Source organism: Patagioenas fasciata, chromosome 38 (genome assembly GCF_037038585.1).
Source record: "Patagioenas fasciata isolate bPatFas1 chromosome 38, bPatFas1.hap1, whole genome shotgun sequence".
Taxonomy (NCBI): domain Eukaryota; kingdom Metazoa; phylum Chordata; class Aves; order Columbiformes; family Columbidae; genus Patagioenas; species Patagioenas fasciata.
Window position 1 is genome coordinate 1,844,027 of NC_092557.1, and position 15,260 is coordinate 1,859,286.

Sequence of the window (15,260 nt, forward strand, 5' to 3'; positions counted from 1 at the left end):
GCACTCCTGGGTCCCTCACGTCTTGTTTCCCCGCAGGTGGAGGAGGGGCTGACGGTGACACTGGACGGTTCTGTCCAAGAAGGGGCGTGGCGATCGGGGGAGGGGCGGCCACGCCCCAGCCACACCTGGGTATCCTCCCAGACACCTGGGTCCCCCCGAACTCCTGGGTCCCTTGAGGGACTCCTGGGTCCCCCTTGAACTCCTGGGTCCCTTGGGGTACTCCTGGGTCCTTCCTGAACTTCCTGGGTCCCTTGGAGCACTCCTGGGTCCTCCCTGAACTCTTGGGTCCCTTGGGGCACTCCTGGGTCCCCCCTGAACTCCTGGATTCCTTGGGGCACTCCTGGGTCCCCCCTGAACTCCTGGGTCCCTTGGGGCACTCCTGGGTCCCCTTTGAACTCCTTGGTGCCCCCGAACTCCTGGGTCCCTTGGGGCACTCCTGGGTTCCCCCTGAACTCCTGGGTCCCTTGGGGCACTCCTGGGTCCCCCACTGAACACCTGGGTCCCTTGTGGCACTCCTGGGTCCCCCACTGAACTCCTGGGTGCCTTGCGGCACTCCTGGGTCCCTTGGGGCACTCCTGGGTTCCTCCCGAACTCCTGGGTTCCTTGACACGCCCCCAGCTCTTTGACCTGCCCCCCTTTCCGGCTTCGCCCCCTTCCCACATCCTGGTCACGTGGGCTTCAGACCCCACCCCCCGGCAGCTGAAGCTCCGCCCAGGTGAGAAGCCCCGCCTACTCCTCCTGTGCCTTTAAGCCCCGCCTCTTTCTAGCCCCACCCCCTTTTCCTTAATAGGTGAAAGTGAGGTGTGGTGGCGGGAGCCAATTGCGTCGCGGGATCTCTTCTGGCAAGTCATGTGCTTCTTCCTTTAAGCTCCGCCTCCTTTAACCCAAACCCCGCCCCCTACTAAATTCTGCTCCTCCCCCCGCAGGCCGGAAGTGGGCGTGGCCGACCCAGAGCTGCTCCAGGAGGTGGTTGGAACCTGCCGGGAGCTGCTGGAGCTGGAGCCACAGAGCCGGGGTGAGACCTGGGGCACGCCTGGGTCCTTCCCGAACTCCTGGGTCTCTCGGGGCACTCCTGGGTTCTTCCTGAACTCCTGGCTCCCTCGGGACACTCCTGGGTCCTTCCTGAACTCCTGGGTCCCTCGGGGCACTCCTGGGTCCTTCCTGAACTCCTGGGTCCCTCGGGGCACTCCTGGGTCCTTCCTGAACTCCTGGGTCCCCCAGGTTGCCTGCTGACCCTGTCTCTTCTCTTGGGGGCGCTGGATGCGCCGGGAAACGGCCCCGAGATCCAATCGATGCTGCGGGAGCTGCAGGTGGGTGTGGCCTATCGGGGTGGGGTTTCTGAAGGGGGTGGGGTTTGTGAAGGGGCGTGTCCTGACTCGGGCCCGTCCCCAGGAGGCAGATCCACTGCGCGGGGGATTCATCAATGACCTGCGGTCGCGCGCGGAGGTGGCGCTGGGGCTGTTGGAGGCGGAGCTCGGACAGGGGGGTGGGGCCTGTGAGCTCCGCCTCCCCAGGAAGGTAATGGGGCAGGGCTTGGGGGAGAAGGGGGTTTGTGGGGACCCAGGAGTTCGGGAGGGACTCAGATAGGAGACCCAAGAATACTGGGGGGACCCAGGAGTGCTGGGGGGGTATTGCAGGGGGTGGGAGGGGTTGGAGTTTGGGGGGCTTGGCCACCTCGAGGCCCCGCCCCCCACGCTGTGTCCCCGCCCCCAGGCGCTGACGTCGCTTCCTCTGCTGGAGTGGGCGGGGCCGGTGGCGGAGCTGGATCTGAGCGGCAACCGACTGCGACGGATCCCCAAAACCATGGGGGCGCTCAGGAGGCTTAGGGTGAGTGGGGACCCAGGCGTCCGGGGGGGCCCAGGAGTTCAGGAGGGACCCAGGAGTGCCCCAAAGGACCCAGGAGTTCAGGAGGGACCCAGAAGTACAGCAGGGGACCCAAGAGTGCCCCAAAGCCAAGAGATGGGGGGGGACCCAAGAGATGAGGACGGGGACCCAAGAGATGAGGAGGGGACCCACCCAGCAGTTCAGGAGGGGACCAATGAGTTCAGGAGGGACCCAGGAGTGCCCCAAAGGACCCAGGCGTTCAGTGGGGGACCCAGGAGTGCCGCAAGGGACCCAAGAGTTCAGGAGGGGACCCACCCAGCAGTTCAGGGCGGGACCCACCCAGGAGTTGAGGAGGGGACCCAAGAGATGAGGAGGGGACCCAAGAGTTTGGGGGGGGACCCACTCAGGAGTTCAGGAGGGGACCCAGGAGTTCAGGGGGGGACCTAGGAGTGCCCCAAAGGATCCAGAGTTCAGGAGGGACCCAGGAGTTCAGGAGGGGACCCAGGAGTTCAGGGCGGGACCCGAGAGCTTAGAAGGGGACTCAAGAGTTCAGGGGGGACCCAGCAGTGCCCCAAAGCACCGAAGAGTTCAGGAGGGACCCAAGAGTTCAGGAGGGGACCAAAGAATTCAGGAGGGGACCCAGGAGTTCAGGGGGTAACCCAGTAGTTCAGGAGGGACCCAGCAGTTCAAGAGGGGACCCAGGAGTTCAGGGGGGGACGAAAGAGTTCAGGAGGAGGACCAGGAGTGCCCCAAAGGACCCAGGAGTTCCTGGGGGAACCCAGGAGTGCCCCAAAGGACCCAAGAGTTCAGGAGGGACCCAGGAGTTCAGGAGGGACCCACCCAGGAGTTCAGGGGGGGACGCACCCAGGAGTTGGGGGGGACCCACCCAGGAGTTGGGGGGGGACCCAGCAGTGCCCCAAAGGACCCAGGAGTTCAGGGGGGGTACCCAGGAGTTCAGGAGGGGACCCAAGTGTTCAAGAGGGACCCAGCAGTTCAGGAGGGACCCAGCAGTGCCCCAAAGGACCCAGGAGTTCAGGGAGTAACCCAGGAGTTCAAGAGGGGACCCAGGAGTTCAGGGGGGCCCCCAAGAGCTCAGGGGGGACCGAAGAGCTCAGGAGGGGGACCAGGAGTTCAGGAGGGACCCAGCAGTGCCCCAAAGGAACCAGGAGTTCAGGAGGGGATCCACCCAGGAGTTCAGGGCGGGACCCAGGAGTTCTGAGGGGACCCAAGAGTTCAGGAGGGACCCAAGAGTTCATGGCGGGGCCCAGGAGTTGAGGGGGGGATCCACCCAGGAGTTCAGGGGGGGACCCACCCAGGAGTTCTGAGGGGACCCAGGAGTTCAGGAGGGGACCCAAGAGTTTAGGGGGGACCCAAGAGTTCAAGACGGGAGCCAGGAGTTCAGGGGGGGACCCAAGACGTCAGGCAGGGACCCACCCAGGAGTTCAGGAGGGGACCCACCCAGGAGTTCAGGAGGGGACCCAGGAGTTCAGGAGGGGACCCAGGAGTGCCCCAAAGGACCCAAGAGTTCAGGAGGGGACCCAGCCAGGAGTTCAGGAGGGGACCCAGCCAGGAGTTCAGGAGGGGACCCAGGAGTGCCCCAAAGGACCCAAGAGTTCCGGAGGGACCCAAGAGTTCAGGAGGGGACCCAGCAGTGCCCCAAAGGACCCGGGAGTTCAGGTGGGAACACAGGAGTTCTGAGGGGACTCAGGAGTTCAGGAGGGGACCCAAGAGTTCAGGGGGGACCCAAGAGCTTAGAAGGGGACCCAAGAGTTCAAGGCAGGAGCCAGGAGTTCAGGGGGGGACCCACCCAGGAGTTCAGGAGGGGACCCAAGAGTTCAAGAGGGACCCAAGAGTTCAGGAGGGAACCCAGGAGTTCTGAGGGGACCCAAGAGTTCAGGGGGGGACCCAAGAGTTCAGGAGGGGACCCAAGAGTTCAGGCGGGGACCCACCCAGGAGTTCAGGAGGGACCCAGGAGTTCAGGGCCAGACCTGAGAGCTTAGAAGGGGACCAAAGAGTTCAGGAGGGGAGCCAGGAGTTCAGGGGGGACCCAGGAGTGCCCCAAAGCACCCAAGAGTTCAGGGGGGGACCCAAGAGTTCAGGGGGGGACCCAAGAGTTCAGGGGGGGACCCAGCAGTGCCCCAAAGGACCCGGGAGTTCAGGGGGGAACACAGGAGTTCAGGGGGGGACCCAGGAGTTCAGGGGGGGATCCAAGAGTTCAAGAGGGACCCAAGATTTCAGGGGGGGACCCACCCAGGAGTTTAGGAGCGGACCCAGGAGTTCTGAGGGGACTCAGGAGTTCAGGAGGGGACCCAAGAGTTCTGAGGGGACCCAGCAGTGCCCCAAAGGACCCAGGAGTTCAGGAGGGACCCAGGAATTCGGGAGGGGACCCAAGTGTTCAAGAGGGGACCCAGGAGTTCAGGAGGGGGGACCCAGGAGTTCAGGAGGGGACCCAAGTGTTCAAGAGGGACCCAGGAGTTCAGGAGGGACCCAGCAGTGCCCCAAAGGACCCAGGAGTTCAGGAGGGACCCAGGAGTTCAGGGGGGCCCCCAGGAGCTCAGGGGGGACCAAAGAGTTCAGGAGGGACCCACCCAGGAGTTCAGGAGGGACTCAGGAGTTCAGGACGGGAGCCAGGAGTTCAGGGGGGGACTTACCCAGGAGTTCAGGGGGGGACCCAGCCAGGAGTTCTGAGGGGACCCAAGAGTGCCCCAAAGGACCCAAGAGTTCAAGAGGGGACCTAAGAGTTATGGAGGGGACCCACCCAGGAGTTCAGAAGAGGACCCACCCAGGAGTTCAGGAGGGGACCCCCCCAGGAGTTCAGGGCGGGACCCAGGAGTGCCCCAAAGGACCCAAGAGTTCGGGAGGGACCCAAGAGTTCAGGAGGGACCCAGGAGTGCCCCAAAGGATCCAGGAGTTCAGGGGCGGACACAGGAGTTCAGGAGGGGACCCAAGAGTTCAGGAGGGGACCCAGGAGTACCCCAAAGGACCCAGGAGTTCAGGGGGCACCCAGGAGTTCAGGGGGCACCCAGGAGTTCAGGAGGGGACCCAAGAGTTCAAGAGGGACCCAAGAGTTCAGGAGGGAACCCAGGAGTTCTGAGGGGACCCAGGAGAGCCCCAAAGCATCCAAGAGTTCAGGAGGGACCCAAGAGTTCAGGGGGGGACCCAAGAGTTCAGGGGGGGACCCACCCAGGAGTTTAGGAGCAGACCCAGGAGTTCTGAGGGGACTCAGGAGTTCGGGGGGGACCCAGGAGTGCCCCAAGGGACCCAAGAGATCAGGAGGGGACCCAAGAGTTCAGGAGGGGACCCAGCAGTGCCCCAAAGGACCCGGGAGTTCAGGGGGGAACACAGGAGTTCTGAGGGGACCCAGGAGTTCTGAGGGGACCCAGGAGTTCAGGAGGGGACCCAAGAGTTCAGGGGGGACCCGAGAGCTTAGAAGGGGACCCAGGAGTTCAGAAGGGGAGCCAGGAGTTCCGGGGGGACCCAGGAGTGCCCCAAAGCACTGAAGAGGTCAGGGGGGGACCCAAGAGTTCAGGGGGGACCCACCCAGGAGTTTAGGAGCGGACCCAGGAGTTCTGAGGGGACTCAGGAGTTCAGGAGGGGACCCAAGAGTGCCCCAAAGGACCCAGCAGTGCCCCAAAGGACCCAGGAGTTCAGGGGGGAACCCAGGAGTTCTGAGGGGACCCAGGAGTGCCCCAAAGGACCCAAGAGTTCAAGAGGGGACCTAAGAGTTCTGGAGGGGACCCACCCAGGAGTTCAGGAGGGATCCAGGAGTTCAGGAGGGGACCCCCCCAGGAGTTCATGGGGGGGACCTAGGAGTGCCTTAAAGGATCCAGAGTTCAGGAGGGGACCCAGGAGTTCAGGGTGGGACCCAGGAGTGCCCCAAAGGACCCAAGAGTTCAGGAGGGACCCAAGAGTTCAGGAGGGACCCAAGAGTGCCCCAAACGATCCAGGAGTTCAGGGGCGGACCCAGGAGTTCAGGAGGGGAGCCAAGAGATGAGGAGGGACCCACCCAGGAGTTCAGGAGGGGACCCAGGAGTTCAGGAGGGGATCAATGAGTTCAGGAGGGACCCAGGAGTGCCCCAAAGGACCCAGGAGTTCAGGGGGGGACCCAGGAGTTCTGAGGGGACCCAGGAGTGCCCCAAGGGACCCAAGAGTTCAGGAGGGGACCCAGGCGTTCGGGACAGACCCAAGAGTACGGGAGGGACCCAAGAGTGCCCCAAAGGACCCAGGAGTTCAGGGGAGGACCCAGGAGTTCAGGAGGGGACCCAAGAGTTCAGGAGGGGACCCAGGAGTGCCCCAAAGGACCCAAGAGTTCAGGAGGGGACCCACCCAGCAGTTCAGGGCGGGACCCACCCAGGAGTTCAGGAGGGGACCCAAGAGATGAGCAGGGGATTCAAGAGTTCGGGGGGGGACCCACCCAGGAGTTCAGGGGGGGACCCAGGAGTTCAGGGGGGGACCCAGGAGTGCCCCAAAGGACCCAGGAGTTCATGGGGGAACCCAGGAGTTCTGAGGGGACCCAGGAGTGCCCCAAAGGACCCAAGAGTTCAGGAGGGGACCCAATAGTTCAGGAGGGGACCCAGGAGTTCAGGATGGGCCCCAGGAGTTCAAGGGGGACCCAAGAGTTCAAGGGGGACCCAAGAGTTCTGAGGGGACCCAAGAGTTCAGGGGGGACCCAAGAGTTCAGGGGGGACCCAAGAGTGCCCCAAACGATCCAGGAGTTCAGGGGCGGACCCAGGAGTTCAGGAGGGGAGCCAAGAGATGAGGAGGGACCCACCCAGGAGTTCAGGAGGGGACCCAGGAGTTCCGGAGGGGATCAATGAGTTCAGGAGGGACCCAGGAGTGCCCCAAAGGACCCAGGAGTTCAGGGGGGGACCCAGGAGTTCTGAGGGGACCCAGGAGTGCCCCAAGGGACCCAAGAGTTCAGGAGGGGACCCAGGAGTTCAGGGGGGCCCCCAAGAGTACGGGAGGGAACCAAGAGTGCCCCAAAGGACCCAGGAGTTCAGGAGGGGACCCAGGAGTTCAGGAGGGGACCCAGGAGAGCCCCAAAGGACCCAAGAGTTCAGTAGGGACCAAAGAGTTCAGAGGGGTCCCAGGAGTTCAGGAGGGACCCAGGAGTACCCCAAAGGACCTAGGAGTTCAGGGGGCACCCAGGAGTTCAGGGTGGGATCCTAAGAGTTCAGGAGGGACTCAGGAGTGCCCCAAAGGACCCAGGCGTTCAGTGGGGGACCCAGGAGGGCCCCAAAGGACCCAAGAGTTCAGGAGGGGACCCACCCAGCAGTTCAGGGCGGGACCCACCCAGGAGTTGAGGAGGGGACCCAAGAGATGAGGAGGGGACCCAAGAGTTCGGGGGGGGACCCACTCAGGAGTTCAGGAGGGGACCCAGGAGTTCAGGGGGGGACCCAGGAGTGCCCAAAAGGATCCAGAGTTCAGGAGGGACCCAGGAGTTCAGGGCGGGACCCGAGAGCTTAGAAGGGGACTCAAGAGTTCAGGGGGGACCCAGGAGTGCCCCAAAGCACCCAAGAGTTCAGGGGGGGACCCAGGAACGCAGAGGGGGACCCAGGAACGCAGAGGGGGACCCAGGAACGCAGAGGGGGGACCAGGAGTGCCCCAAAGGACCCACGAGTTCAGGAGGGGACCCAGGAGTTCAGGAGGAACCCACCCAGGAGTTCAGGGCGGGACCCAGGAGTTCAGGGGGGTACCCAGGAGTTCTGAGGGGACCCAGGAGTGCCCCAAAGGACCCAAGAGTTCAGGAGGGGACCCAGGAGTTCCGGGGGGACCGAGGAGTGCCCCAAAGCACCCAAGAGTTCAGGAGGGACCCAAGAGTTCAGGGGGGACCCCAGAGCTTAGAAGGGGACCCAAGAGTTCAAGACAGGAGCCAGGAGTTCAGGGGGGACCCAGGAGTTCAGGAGGGCACCCACCCAGGAGTTCAGGGGGGGACCCAAGAGTTCAAGAGGGACCCAGGAGTTCAGGAGGGAACCCAGGAGTGCTCCAAAGGACCCAAGAGTTCAGGGGGGGACCCAAGAGTTCAGGAGGGGACCCAAGAGTTCAGGGGGGGACCCAAGAGTTCCGGGGGGGACCCACCCAGGAGTTTAGGAGCAGACCCAGGAGTTCTGAGGGGACCCAGGAGTTCGGGGGGGACCCAGGAGTGCCCCAAGGGACCCAAGAGTTCAGGAGGGGACCCAAGAGTTCAGGAGGGGACCCAAGAGTTCAGGGCGGGACCCAGGAGTTCACGGCGGGACCCAGGAGTGCCCCAACGGATCCAGAGTTCAGGAGGGACCCAGGAGTTCGGGGGGGGACCCAGGAGTTCGGGGGGCACCCAGGAGTGCCCCAAGGGACCCAAGAGTTCAGGAGGGGACCCAGCAGTGCCCCAAAGGACCCGGGAGTTCAGGGGGGAACACAGGAGTTCTGAGGGGACCCAGGAGTTCAGGAGGGGACCCAAGAGTTCAGGGGGGACCCGAGAGCTTAGAAGGGGACCCAAGAGTTCAAGACGGGAGCCAGGAGTTCAGGAGGGGACCCACCCAGGAGTTCAGGAGGGGACCCAGGAGTTCAGGAGGGGACCCAAGAGTTCAGGGGGGGACCCACCCAGGAGTTTAGGAGCGGACCCAGGAGTTCTGAGGGGACTCAGGAGTTCAGGAGGAGACCCGAGAGTTCTGAGGGGACCCAGCAGTGCCCCAAAGGACCCAGGAGTTCAGGGAGTCACCCACGAGTTCAGGAGGGGACCCAGGAGTTCAGGGGGGCCCCCAAGAGCTCAGGGGGGACCAAAGAGTTCAGGAGGGACCCAGCAGTGCCCCAAAGGACCCAGGAGTTCAGGGGGGACCCAGGAGTTCAGGAGGGGACCCAAGAGTGCCCCAAAGGACCCAGGAGTGCCCCAAAGGACCCAGGAGTTCAGGGGGGAACCCAGGAGTTCTGAGGGGACCCAAGAGTGCCCCAAAGGACCCAAGAGTTCAAGAGGGGACCTAAGGGTTCTGGAGGGGACCCCCCCAGGAGTTCAGGGGGGAGACCTAGGAGTTCAGGGGGGGACCCAGGAGTACCTTAAAGGATCCAGAGTTCAGGAGGGGACCCAGGAGTTCAGGGGGGGACCAAGGAGTGCCCCAAAGGATCCAGGAGTTCGGGAGGGACCCAAGAGTTCAGGAGGGACCCAGGAGTTCAGGGGGGGACCCAGGAGTTCAGGGGGGGACCAAAGAATTCAGGAGGGGACCCAGGAGTTCAGGGGGGGACCAAAGAATTCAGGAGGGGACCCAGGAGTTCAGGAGGGGACCCAGGAGTTCTGAGGGGACCCAAGAGTTCAGGAGGGGACCCAAGAGTTCAGGGGGGACCCAAGAGTTCAGGAGGGGACCCAGGAGTTCTGAGGGGACCCAGGAGTTCAGGAGGGGACCCAAGAGTTCAGGAGGGACCCAAGAGTTCAGGAGGGGACCCAGGAGTTCAGGAGGGGACCCAAGAGTTCAGGAGGGACCCAAGAGTTCAGGAGGGGACCCAAGAGTTCAGGAGGGGACCCAAGAGTTCAGGAGGGGACCCAAGAGTTCAGGGGGGACCCGAGAGCTTAGAAGGGGACCCAAGAGTTCAAGACAAGAGCCAGGAGTTCAGGGGGGGACCCAGGAATTCAGGAGGGGACCCACCCAGGAGTTCAGGCGGGGATCCAAGAGTTCAAGAGGGACCCAAGAGTTCAGGGGGGAACCCAGGAGTTCTGAGGGGACCCAGCAGTGCCCCAAAGCACCCAAGAGTTCAGGAGGGACCCAAGAGTTCAGGAGGGAACCCGAGAGTTCTGAGGGGACCCAGCAGTGCCCCAAAGGACCCAGGAGTTCGGGAGGGACCCAGGAATTCGGGAGGGGACCCAAGTGTTCAAGAGGGACCCAGCAGTTCAGGAGGGACCCAGCAGTGCCCCAAAGGACCCAGGAGTTCAGGGGGGAACCCAGGAGTTCAGGGAGTAACCCACGAGTTCAGGGCGGGACCCAGGAGTTCTGAGGGGACTCAGGAGTTCAGGGGGGAGCCGAGAGCTTAGAAGGGGACCCAAGAGTTCAGGACGGGAGCCAGGAGTTCAGGGGGGGACCCAGCCAGGAGTTCAGGGGGGGACCCAGCCAGGAGTTCAGGGGGGACCCAGCCAGGAGTTCAGGGGGGACCCAGCCAGGAGTTCAGGGGGGGACCCAGCCAGGAGTTCAGGGGGGGACCCAGGAGTGCCCCAAAGGACCCAAGAGTTCCGGAGGGACCCAAGAGTTCAGGAGGGGACCCAAGAGTTCAGGAGGGGACCCACCCAGGAGTTCAGGCGGGACCCTGGAGTTCAGGGTGGGACCTGAGAGCTTAGAAGGGGACCCAAGAGTTCAGGAGGGGAGCCAGGAGTTCCAGGGGGACCCAGGAGTGCCCCAAAGCACCCAAGAGTTCAGGAGGGACCCAAGAGTTCAGGAGGGACCCAAGAGTTCAGGAGGGACCCAAGAGTTCAGGAGGGGACCCAAGAGTTCAGGAGGGGACCCAGGAGTGCCCCAACGGATCCAGAGTTCAGGAGGGACCCAGGAGTTCAGGGGGGGGACCCAGGAGTTCGGGGGGGACCCAGGAGTGCCCCAAGGGACCCAAGAGTTCAGGAGGGGACCCAGCAGTGCCCCAAAGGACCCGGGAGTTCAGGGGGGAACACAGGAGTTCTGAGGGGACCCAGGAGTTCAGGGGGGACCTGAGAGCTTAGAAGGGGACCCAAGAGTTCAGGACGGGACCCAGGAGTTCAGGAGGGACCCAGGAGTTCAGGAGGGGACCCAGGAGTTCAGGAGGGGACCCAGGAGTTCATGGGGGAACCCAGGAGTGCCCCAAAGGACCCAAGAGTTCAGGAGGGGACCCAGGAGTTCAGGAGGGGACCCAGGAGTTCAGGAGGGACCCAAGAGTTCAAGGGGGACCCAAGAGTTCTGAGGGGACCCAAGAGTTCAGGGGGGACCCAAGAGTGCTCCAAAGGACCCAAGAGTTCAGGAGGGGACCTACCCAGGAGTTCAGGAGGGACCCAGGAGTTCAGGGCCAGACCTGAGAGCTTAGAAGGGGACCAAAGAGTTCAGGAGGGGAGCCAGGAGTTCAGGGGGGACCCAGGAGTGCCCCAAAGCACCCAAGAGTTCAGGAGGGACCCAAGAGTTCAGGGGGGGACCCAAGAGTTCAGGGGGGGACCCACCCAGGAGTTTAGGAGGGGACCCAGGAGTTCTGAGGGGACTCAGGAGTTCAGGAGGGGACCTGAGAGTTCTGAGGGGACCCAGCAGTGCCCCAAAGGACCCAGGAGTTCAGGGGGGAACCCAGGAGTTCTGAGGGGACCCAAGAGTGCCCCAAAGGACCCAAGAGTTCAAGAGGGGACCTAAGGGTTCTGGAGGGGACCCCCCCAGGAGTTCAGGGGGGAGACCTAGGAGTTCAGGGGGGGACCCAGGAGTACCTTAAAGGATCCAGAGTTCAGGAGGGGACCCAGGAGTTCAGGGCGGGACCAAGGAGTGCCCCAAAGGATCCAGGATTTCGGGAGGGACCCAAGAGTTCAGGAGGGACCCAGGAGTGCCCCAAAGGATCCAGGAGTTCAGGAGGGGACCCAAGAGATGAGGAGGGGGACCCAAGAGATGAGGAGGGGGACCCAAGAGTTCAGGAGGGGACCCAAGAGATGAGGAGGGGGACCCAAGAGATGAGGAGGGGGACCCAAGAGATGAGGAGGGACCCACCCAGGAGTTCAGGAGGGGAGCCAGGAGTTCCAGGGGGACCCAGGAGTGCCCCAAAGCACCCAAGAGTTCAGGAGGGACCCAAGAGTTCAAGAGGGACCCAAGAGTTCAGGAGGGACCCAAGAGTTCAAGAGGGACCCAAGAGTTCAGGAGGGGACCCAGCAGTGCCCCAAAGGACCCGGGAGTTCAGGGAGTAACCCACGAGTTCTGAGGCGACTCAGGAGTTCAAGAGGGGACCCAAGAGTTCAGGAGGGGACCCAGGAGTTCTGAGGGGACCCAGGAGTTCTGAGGGGACCCAGGAGTTCTGAGGGGACCCAGGAGTTCAGGAGGGGACCCAGGAGTTCAGGAGGGGACCCAGGAGTTCAGGAGGGGACCCAGGAGTTCAAGACAGGAGCCAGGAGTTCACGAGGGGACCCAGGAGTGCCCCAAAGGACCCAGGAGTTCATGGGGGAACCCAGGAGTTCTGAGGGGACCCAGGAGTGCCCCAAAGGACCCAAGAGTTCAGGAGGGGACCCAATAGTTCAGGAGGGGACCCAGGAGTTCAGGAGGGGCCCCAGGAGTTCAAGAGGGACCCAAGAGTTCAAGGGGGACCCAAGAGTTCTGAGGGGACCCAAGAGTTCAGGGGGGACCCAAGAGTTCAGGAGGGGACCCAGCAGTGCCCCAAAGGACCCAGGAGTTCGGGAGGGACCCAGGAATTCGGGAGGGGACCCAAGTGTTCAAGAGGGACCCAGGAGTTCAGGAGGGACCCAGCAGTGCCCCAAAGGACCCAGGAGTTCAGGGGGGAACCCAGGAGTTCAGGGAGTAACCCACGAGTTCAGGGCGGGACCCAGGAGTTCTGAGGGGACTCAGGAGTTCAGGGGGGAGCCGAGAGCTTAGAAGGGGACCCAAGAGTTCAGGACGGGAGCCAGGAGTTCAGGGGGGGACCCAGCCAGGAGTTCAGGGGGGGACCCAGCCAGGAGTTCAGGGGGGACCCAGCCAGGAGTTCAGGGGGGGACCCAGCCAGGAGTTCAGGGGGGGACCCAGCCAGGAGTTCAGGGGGGGACCCAGGAGTGCCCCAAAGGACCCAAGAGTTCAAGAGGGGACCTAAGGGTTCTGGAGGGGACCCACCCAGGAATTCAGGGCGGGACCCAGGAGTTTAGGAGGGGACCCAGGAGTTCTGAGGGGACTCAGGAGTTCAGGAGGGGACCTGAGAGTTCTGAGGGGACCCAGCAGTGCCCCAAAGGACCCAGGAGTTCAGGAGGGACCCTGGAGTTCAGGAGGGGACCCAAGAGTGCCCCAAAGGACCCAGGAGTGCCCCAAAGGACCCAGGAGTTCAGGGGGGAACCCAGGAGTTCTGAGGGGACCCAAGAGTGCCCCGAAGGACCCAAGAGTTCAAGAGGGGATCTAAGGGTTCTGGAGGGGACCCCCCCCAGGAATTCATGGGGGAGACCTAGGAGTTCAGGGGGGGACCCAGGAGTACCTTAAAGGATCCAGAGTTCAGGAGGGGACCCAGGAGTTCAGGGCGGGACCCAGGAGTGCCCCAAAGGACCCAGGAGTTCAGGGGCGGACCCAAGAGATGAGGAGGGGGACCCAAGAGATGAGGAGGGGACCCAAGAGATGAGGATGGACCCACCCAGGAGTTCAGGAGGGGAGCCAGGAGTTCCAGGGGGACCCAGGAGTGCCCCAAAGCACCCAAGAGTTCAGGAGGGACCCAAGAGTTCAGGAGGGACCCAAGAGTTCAGGAGGGACCCAACAGTTCAGGGGGGACCCAAGAGTTCAGGGCGGGACCCAGGAGTGCCCCAACGGATCCAGAGTTCAGGAGGGACCCAGGAGTTCAGGGGGGGGACCCAGGAGTTCAGGGGGGGACCCAGGAGTGCCCCAAGGGACCCAAGAGTTCAGGAGGGGACCCAAGAGTTCGGGAGGGGACCCAGCAGTGCCCCAAAGGACCCAGGAGTACAGGGGGGAACACAGGAGTTCTGAGGGGACTCAGGAGTTCAGGAGGGGACCCAAGAGTTCAGGGGGGACCCCAGAGCTTAGAAGGGGACCCAAGAGTTCAGAAGGGGACCCAGGAGTTCAGGGGGGACCCAGGAGTGCCCCAAAGCACCGAAGAGGTCAGGGGGGGACCCAAGAGTTCAGGGGGGACCTACCCAGGACTTTAGGAGCGGACCCAGGAGTTCTGAGGGGACTCAGGAGTTCAGGAGGGGACCCAAGAGTTCAGGGGGGACCCAGGAGTTCAGGAGGGGACCCAGGAGTTCTGAGGGGACCCAGGAGTTCTGAGGGGACCCAGGAGTTCAGGAGGGGACCCAAGAGTTCAGGGGGGACCCGAGAGCTTAGAAGGGGACCCAAGAGTTCAGGGGGGACCCAGGAGTTCAGGAGGGGACCCAGGAGTTCTGAGGGGACCCAGGAGTTCAGGAGGGGACCCAAGAGTTCAGGAGGGGACCCAAGAGTTCAGGAGGGACCCAAGAGTTCAGGAGGGGACCCAAGAGTTCAGGGGGGACCCGAGAGCTTAGAAGGGGACCCAAGAGTTCAAGACAAGAGCCAGGAGTTCAGGGGGGGACCCAGGAATTCAGGAGGGGACCCACCCAGGAGTTCAGGAGGGGATCCAAGAGTTCAAGAGGGACCCAAGAGTTCAGGGGGGAACCCAGGAGTTCCAGGGGGACCCAGGAGTGCCCCAAAGCACCCAAGAGTTCAGGAGGGACCCAAGAGTTCAGGAGGGACCCAAGAGTTCAGGAGGGACCCAAGAGTTCAGGGGGGGACCCAATAGTTCAGGGGGGACCCGAGAGCTTAGAAGGGGACCCAAGAGTTCAGGGCGGGACCCAGGAGTGCCCCAAAGGATCCAGAGTTCAGGAGGGACCCAGGAGTTCAGGGGGGGGACCCAGGAGTTCGGGGGGGGGACCCAGGAGTGCCCCAAGGGACCCAAGAGTTCAGGAGGGGACCCAGGACTGCCCCAAAGGACCCGGGAGTTCAGGGGGGGACCCAATAGTTCAGGGGCGACCTGAGAGCTTAGAAGGGGACCCAAGAGTTCAGGACGGGAGCCAGGAGTTCACGAGGGACCCAGGAGTTCTGAGGGGACCCAGGAGTTCAGGAGGGGACCCAGGAGTTCAGGAGGGGACCCAGGAGTTCAGGGGGGACCCAAGAGCTTAGAAGGGGACCCAAGAGTTCAAGACAGGAGCCAGGCGTTCAGGGGGGGACCCAGGAATTCAGGAGGGCACCCACCCAGGAGTTCAGGAGGGGATCCAAGAGTTCAAGAGGGACCCAAGAGTTCAGGGGGGAACCCAGGAGTTCTGAGGGGACCAGGAGTGCTCCAAAGGACCCAAGAGTTCAGGAGGGGACCCAAGAGTTCAGGAGGGGACCCAAGAGTTCAGGAGGGGACCCAAGAGTTCTGAGGGGACTCAGGAGTTCAGGAGGGAACCCGAGAGTTCTGAGGGGACCCAGCAGTGCCCCAAAGCACCCAGGAGTTCGGGAGGGACCCAGGAATTCGGGAGGGGACCCAAGTGTTCAAGAGAGACCCAGCAGTTCAGGAGGGACCCAGCAGTGCCCCAAAGGACCCAGGAGTTCAGGGAGTAACCCACGAGTTCAGGAGGGGACCCAGGAGTTCAGGGGGGCCCCCAAGAGCTCAGGGTGGACCGAAGAGTTCAGGAGGGGGACCAGGAGTTCAGGAGGGACCCAGCAGTGCCCCAAAGGACCCAGGAGTTCAGGGGGGTATCCAGGAGTTCTGAGGGGACTCAGGAGTTCAGGAGGGGACCCAAGAGTTCAGGAGGGACCCGAGAGCTTAGAAGGGGACCCAGGAGTTCAGGA

At 63.3% G+C, this 15,260-nt stretch overlaps 1 protein-coding gene across 2 annotated transcripts in view; it reads left to right on the top strand.

Moving 5' to 3' along the window:
• RABGGTA (Rab geranylgeranyltransferase subunit alpha) overlaps window positions 1-15,260 on the top strand; it is a 40,371-nt gene that overhangs the window by 9,055 nt on the left and 16,056 nt on the right. For both annotated transcript variants that reach the window (XM_071801382.1, XM_071801383.1), the window contains exons 17-23: window positions 37-129; window positions 619-715; window positions 791-842; window positions 927-1,015; window positions 1,222-1,310; window positions 1,393-1,518; window positions 1,714-1,827. In XM_071801382.1, the coding sequence (XP_071657483.1) occupies window positions 37-129; window positions 619-715; window positions 791-842; window positions 927-1,015; window positions 1,222-1,310; window positions 1,393-1,518; window positions 1,714-1,827 (660 nt within the window). The remainder of the gene's footprint in view (window positions 1-36; window positions 130-618; window positions 716-790; window positions 843-926; window positions 1,016-1,221; window positions 1,311-1,392; window positions 1,519-1,713; window positions 1,828-15,260) is intronic.